The sequence below is a fragment of the Centruroides sculpturatus genome, unplaced genomic scaffold (genome assembly GCF_000671375.1).
Source record: "Centruroides sculpturatus isolate CEXI.00-Female unplaced genomic scaffold, Cexi_2.0 scaffold551, whole genome shotgun sequence".
NCBI classification, from domain to species: Eukaryota; Metazoa; Arthropoda; class Arachnida; order Scorpiones; family Buthidae; genus Centruroides; species Centruroides sculpturatus.
In genome coordinates, this window is record NW_019385025.1 from 329163 (window position 1) to 337117 (window position 7955).

At 32.1% G+C, this 7955-nt stretch overlaps 1 protein-coding gene across 1 annotated transcript in view; it reads right to left on the minus strand.

The window, feature by feature from the left end:
- The window catches only part of LOC111633592 (multidrug resistance-associated protein 4-like), a 49446-nt gene that overhangs the window by 38508 nt on the left and 2983 nt on the right, over window positions 1-7955 (minus strand). The window contains exon 2 of the mRNA XM_023378199.1: window positions 2427-2546. Within this exon, the coding sequence (XP_023233967.1) occupies window positions 2427-2491 (65 nt within the window). The 5' untranslated portion in view covers window positions 2492-2546. The remainder of the gene's footprint in view (window positions 1-2426; window positions 2547-7955) is intronic.

Genomic DNA, 7955 nt, shown 5'->3' on the forward strand with positions numbered 1-7955 from the left:
TGAGTCACGTAATTGTAAAATTGGAAATGTACTTCGGAAAAGTGACGTGAGCACTATTATGGTGTATGCATACGTGGACTCAGAGCCGTAACTAGCCATTCCTGTGCCCTGTGCAAAAATTTGCATTTAGGCCCCTTAATTTATTTGGATTGGGAAAATAATAAAACAAATATATTACAATAGATTTTTAATAAGATTTATTTTAATTGAACTTTTCTGGCTTTCATTTCAGCAAATTTATTAATTACATTATCATCTATATATATAACAATTTTTGTAATAACTTAGGATGTATTTCTTCATAATTCGAAGTTTAGACTATTTACAAAAAGTCAAAATAATTTTGAGTCTATCTTTATCCTTTTTTTACACTACCACAGAAGTAACAGTCTTAAAAAAATTTGCTTTGAAGAACTCTTCTTAAAACACAGGTAAAAATTGTTAAAAAAAACTTCACAAGGTTAAAAAAGATCAAGTGTCAGCCTTTCCCTGTAGGTTTCTGACACTTTTACAATTAAAAACACAAAGAAATTCTTCACCATTTCCATTTTTATCCACTTTTTTTTTAAACTGCTTCTGGCCCTCTGGTGGAGTTATTACAAAAATTGTAACCATATGCATATAATGTAGATACTCGTAACTACCACCAGAGGGCCAGAAGCAGTTAAAAAAAAAAAGTGCATTAAAATGGAAATGGTGAAGAATTTCTTTGTGTTTTTAATTGTAAAAGTGTCAGAATGGCTGATTTGTCTGCTGTCTCCGCTATCTCACTACGTCCCTCTAAAAGTCGCCACGGTTGGGAACACTGGTGAGCAGACATCTAGGGTCTAAATAAGACTAAATGTAATCGCCAATAAAAAGAATGAAANCGTTTAATTAAGTTGGGGATCAGAAATCGCAATAAAAAACGTAATTTTTGAAAAATATTTAAAAATATACCGCTAACTAGTATTCACTATAATTTAAACCCTTCTCCTCCTGTGACTTTTATGAAAATGTCCCGAAAAATCCAACACCAGCTGTTCTCAAGGTTTATCCAGCTGTAAAGACAATGACTCATCAGTATCAAATTTCGCAGAAAGGCAAGACAATGGAGAATAAAGGTTGAAGCTTTCTCTTTAAAATTAACGCATTTCTTTCGTTTGTTTTCAGTTTTAAGTATTTCTTATGTTTAATTACATTAACATTAAAAATTGGTGTGTACCAAAGGAGTTAATATGCGTACTTCGTCGTTCGTTATTTGTAAGATCGCATACTGAAGTTTATATCCTGATAATACATACATCAAAGTGTTAATGACAAATTTTCATTACAATGCAAAAATATATTTTATGGTATGAATAGCCAGCTATTACATAAATAATAAATGATAGCTTTGTCAGTTCCCAGAAAAATAATTAAACTTTGTGAAAATAACAGTATATACAGTTATGCAAGTCATAATAATATATTTTAACTCAAATTCCTAATAGAAAGTTCCATCTTTCTACTGCATCAATATTCATATACGATCTTACGGAGAAATAAAGTTTAGTAAAATATATATCAATAGATAAATAATAAAGTTCACTTTTGAAATATATTTTGAATAATATATGGGAATAGAATATAAACTAACTCAATATCGATTATAACAATGTATAATTGTTTGACAAAGAAAATATTTATTTCTTATGTCTATCTGCTTTCTGTGAACTACACATCAATTTCTTATCAATATATAAATTTCACAATTTCGTGCAAGCAGCAGGTTTTGCTGTTGATTCTCCGTTTCGGTCACATTAAAACACTTAAACATAAAAATAATAGAAAATTTATGCGCATACCTATAAAAACTAATGACATTATACAAATGCACCAAACAGTTGCTTAACTCTCCCGGCAACATTTGATGGCGTCATCTGTTATAAAATTGTATTAAAAATTACCTATTTATATTTCTATTATAAAATGACAAAAAACTTCGTTTACAGAATAGAGTTGAAAATTATAAAAAAATAAATTTGATTTTACTGGAGATATAACACACAATCCATTTTATATCACCCTCGGCTATTAATAACCGCAATTTAATAGTATTTTTTTATCTTAATAATCAAATATCCTTGAGAAATCTAAAAAATTTTGGACAAAAAGCACACAAGTAAATATGTTCCAAATAGGGTGAACAAAGTGGTGCCAGGCACATACATATACACTAACTGCCATGCATACAAAACAAATTTTCCAAGTTTTTTGCATTTTTCGACGTTTAAAGTTGTCCTGAGTCCAAAAAATGTAAAAATATTACGGGGTTCATTTTTGACCGATTCCTACACATTTCTTTTGTTTTTTTTTTTTTTTAAATCTCTTTAACTCAAAACTAAAGTCACATTATTAAAGAGTTTATTAAACAATTATTAAAACGTTTAAATAATTTTACATACCAAAAAAACGCACGAGAGAAAACACCAGCTGAATCGAATGGGTTATTCTTCTGTTTCCTTTCCATTCTGTATTAATATCTCGCATCTGAGATGAGCTACAAACTGAGTGTACATATACATCTACCACACAAAATGTTACTAGTATATTAAAGTGTAAAGGTTTATTCAGTTATTTATATTCAAAAAAAAACCTTGAAATAAAAAACCGATTAATTATGACATTAAAAATATATATATACGTTTACTGATATAATAGAAATATTTTACACTTTATTTTTATACTAAAAATATAAAATGCTTTTATTACACTGCATATTACAACTTAATAATGTATATTACACTACATTTAAAGCGATAAATTGTATTAAAATTAATAAATATATTATAATTAATTATCTCATATATTAAAAGAAGCTAGCGACCAGTTACTTCAATTCGGTATTACATTGATGTGGAAATAATCAAAATTTAGTGAAACTATGCTGCAAATAAATTACTATTTACATATTTTCTATTTAATTCACTAAATATATGATGAATTAAGTATATTGATTACGGTTATTCTCAACATATAATTTTTGAAACATCATCATCATTATAAACTGTATTCAAGTGCAGAAAGCCGTCTGGTTTATTTGTAAAGTTATTATATTATATAATCAGTTATTATAAATCAATTCATAAAGTTCGAGTTGCTTAAATAGGTCAAAGACTAATTGTAAAATTGTTTATATAAAAATCTTTCAATCAGATTATGATCAGTTTTCTTGACAAATAACCTTGATAAAAATACGTAGTTTTACTGCTAAAAATATGTAGTCACATCTCCCTCCAGATATGTGATTGTACTGCAATTTATACAAAAATGTACCCCTATAAATTCTCACTGTCGTCTATTTCTGTTTCTCTCTGTCTTTTCTTTATCTCGAGATGTGCTAGAATATTGTTTACTGTACTTCAGTCAGTAGGACGATAAAATCGTTTACAGAAGACCGATTATTGTGACTCGAGTAATAACGCAGTAATGAGAGGCTCACGATTAGTTAGAAAATGTTGAAGATTGCTTGCAAATGATTGCCAGGTTAATATCATTTTAGTATCTAAATTTATCAAAGTGTCCATTTTATAAGCATTTGTAATTAAAATAGCAATTAATTAAAAGATTTTATTTAATTCACATTTTACCAATAGTACAATTTACAAATCAGTAGCGTGCAGTTCTTCAAAGTGATTGAAAAGCCGCTTTCCTTGTATTTTCTAAAATATAAATACATATTGAGCGATTATTTTCATATTTTAACGTACTTTGAATTAATTAAAATTAATATTCTATTATAACCGCATTATGTATTATATTACAAATTTGTGTACTACATGTAAAAAAATGATACGATTGCTATTGTATATTCGAATATAAATTCGTATATGTATACTGTATTCCCAATGGAAGCGCCGTGTTGTCAAATACGGGATAGTTTCCACGGCAAAAATATTTGAATAGTGTAAAGCAGATCATACACATTCGCGCATGAGAATTACAGAGCATTAACTTCACGCGGTTCGGCGGGTTGATACTACACATCAAAATATCATATAACGCTTCCAACGATTCGATCCATAACCGGTTCTGAACTGTTAGCCGCCTGCCTGCTAGATATTTGACCGCCTTCGCCCCATTATGTGAATCTCGAGTAGATTTATAACTTAACCCAACCGAAAGGAGTTTACTGGTGTGTTTTTATGATAATTCTATAGTTGACAAAAGTTTTTAAAAAATCCTTTAAAATATTTCATATATTTATTGTGCTTTTATCCTGTTTTTTTCATGTTCTATTGATATTACTTACAGATTTCAATGTTAATGAATACACTGTGTACAGTAATTTACCTGATAAGACAGACCTCAGAAAAATACTTTATGAGGCATAAAGCTGTCTATAATGAAAATTAATTAACTAAGGATTTTTTTGCCCTGCCAGGGTGTGGCCGAGTTATCCGGACTGCCGGGTTATCGAGTGCCGAGTTTTCGAGGCTCTACNTTATTTTAATTATTTTTATTTCCAAACTGATTTTAACCAGTTCTATAGTAAGGTAACATTCCAATAGACAATATGCAAAGCTTTTTTTTCAGTTTACAGCAGTATTTATTACACAAAATTTAAGTAAAGCTTAACATGCCGATCTTGCCCCGGTCTCCCCTATAAATACATATCGAGCGATTATTTTCATATTTTAACGTACTTTGAATTAATTAAAATTAATATTTTATTATAACCGCATTATGTATCATATTACAAATTTGTATTCTACATGTGAAAAAAAGATAAGATTGCTATTGTATATTCGAATATAAATTCGTATATGTATATTCCCAATGAAAGCGCTGTATTGTCAGATACGGGATAGCTTCCGCGGCAAAAATATTTGAATAGTGTAAAGCAGCCAGATTATACACGTTCGCGCATGAGAATTACAGAGCACCAACCTCACGCGGTTTGGCTGATTGATACTACACACCAAAATATCGTATAACGCTTCCAACGATTCTATCCAGAACCGGTTTTGGGCTGTTAGCCGTTTGCCTGCTAGATATTTGACCGCTCTCGCCCCATTATGTGAATCTGGAATAGATTTATAACTTCATCCAACTGACAGGAGTTTACTGGTGTGTTTTTATGATAGTTTTGTATAGTTGACAAAAGTTTTTAAAAAGTCCATTAGAATATTTGATATATTTATTATGCTTTTATTGTGCTCTTTCACGTTGTATTACTTACAGATTTGAATGTTAACTAGTGATATTACGATTTAGTATGGCGGTACTTGTGAATCTTTGTCTCAGAAAGTGACTCCGCCTTACAAACTAACATCTCAACTAGTACCTGTATCCTCCGAAACAAATTGACTCGGCCGTCTAGCCTACATTAATCAGACACGCGTTATCGACTCAATCTTTTTCGTTATACAATTTATCACACGAGCTGGAAATAGAAAAGGTTATGTAATTACCCGCTTCGAAACTCACTAACCATTTCTGTACTTACTCATTTGGGAAATCTTCTCTGAACCAATTATCAACCGAATACACGCGAACTAGATCGCATCAATTGACTGGCACCCTGCTAACCGAAAAATATCCTTCTAATTAAACGATAATTTTAATTAAACTAATTTGTTTGCTAATGTTTTCTGGAAGAATGTTACCTATGTGCACCATCAAGGCGGCCGAACAGAAGTGCAGCCATGACGGTGCACATAAATAAAAAGAGTAAAATTTTGGAACTTTGCCTATTAAAACTTTGTGATAATCTTAACAGCGTTAAAATAATGAAACAGACTGAGTCCGTAACACATATGTTTTTAATGCAGGTTAGTTGGCCGAGTCAATTTGTTTCAATAGGATTCAGGTACTAGCAAGGTCTATATAAGGTCAGGACACGTGTGACCTACTGTTTGAGCCGCCATTTTGAGGTTTTTTGGGTCGTATGTTTTAATTGAGCAAACTTGTACTAGCAGTCAGTCTTATACAACCTTAATTAAACTAAAATTGCATAAATCCAGTGATTTCCAGTCAAAAATCTAATAATTTCGGATGATTATGAAACCTCAATTTTATGTAACGTTTTCATCAAATACTTCAGTTTAAAAGAAACAATCGTCCATAGCATTCCCTGTCCTGATTAGATTTAATTAAATAAGTGCTCAAACTGATGCAATTACATACATAAGCACTTCGTAAAGTGATGCAATAACATTAAAAAACTTTAAAGTCTAATAAAGAATATAATCATCAATATATATTATAAAGGTAAGTGTACGATGTGAGTGTCGCTAAAACTCAAAACGAAGTCCCGATACGACAGTGGCGTACCATAGTGGGGGCGGCCTGCCTCGGGCGGAACTTTTTAGGGGGCGGCAAAATTTCACAATAAATAATAATAATATCTTGTAAACATTTGAAACATCCTAATCTATACTTGCATCGTGCCTACGATAGTGCTATCGTCCGGACAGTCCGGGAATCGGCTCGCCAGGTGAACTAGTAACTTTTTCGTCCGAAGAATTCTTGCGAAACCTGTTGACCTTTTTTTAGTGCGATTCATTCGCGTTCTTATACACCACTAATATCCAATAGAACTATTTTAAGCAAGTCGCTGCACTACCACCGAATTTTTCATTGCCTGTTCTGTGTCAAAACTGAATTTTGGTCTTTTAAATTGAAACACCTAAATAAAAGGGCCGAAATTTTCCTCTGCCCCGGGCGGCTGACACCCACGGTACGCCACTGCGATCAGATCAAGTGAGTTATATGGTGTGGTAGCCCTCTCCCATCCGTTAAGAAGGTTCCCGTTTTTACCTGAAAGGCGTGCTATCGAAGATATAAGGGCTGGAAGTTTCGCCTTCTAGAAATTTCTAGAACAGTCCAGCACATTCGAGAGTATTCGAGAGCATTCCACAACATTCCAGAATGATCCCGAATGTTGTGAAATGTTCTGGAAGATTGTGGACCATTCGAAGCCTTTTTTGTATGGGAAGGAAACCCATTGGTGGGGGTATATCAAGCAAGATCCGTCGTGCATTCGAACGTCAGTTTCTTATCAGTGACGAAGGAAAGATCTGAAAAAAAGTAAAAATTCCAAAGTAGGGCAGCGGGTGGATAAAAACAAACACGGAAGTGTGAGTAGTCAAAGGGATACAATGACTGAATATAAATCGAAAATAAACTGTGAAAACTGTGTAAAGTGTACTTGGTGTATGATTTGATTTATATTTTATACAATGCCAAACTTAAAAGAGGAGGAGCATTTGCCAGTTCTGAATTTTCTTTTGAATAATGTGAGAAACGAACTGCCCCTGTGATTAATTAACAACTTTAAATAAAAAGAAAAATTTTTAACTAAATATATTCTTTGATTTTGGTGGGAAAACTTATATTTCCTAACACAAATAAAACTGGAAAAAGTCACTTCCTTTAACAGAAGTTGAAACGTCCTTTTGTTTTCCCTTATCTACTAAAAATCTTAGTCACCCTGGGAATTGTCAACCCCTCAGTAAAACCCCTTTTTCCTGTTCACGTGGAAAAATACTAAATGCTGATTGGAGAAAATTCGTGAGAAAGAGCAAGAATCTAGCATCATTCGAGGAGTACACCGAGAGAGCCGAAGGACAGACGTATTCCATATTATCTCCTGAAGGCCAACGCCCAAAGTCGAATCCAGAAGTCTCCTAAAATGAATTTAAGTCAGTAAATAGAGAAGAAATTATTTAAATATGAGCCATTAATGAACTAAGAAGAAAGAACAGTCATATTCATCTAAAGAACAGTCATATTCATCTAAAGAACAGAAGAAGATAAAAATTCATAGAGGTACAGTAGAAACTCTATTATCCGCCCTAATTGGGAATTGGGGTTGGTCGGATAATTGAAAAGTCGGATAACCGAAAAGTATGAAAAAATCCATTATTAGTGTAGTATATTATTATATCCCATGTAATTAGTATATTAGTATATTGCTATTAACCTATTTT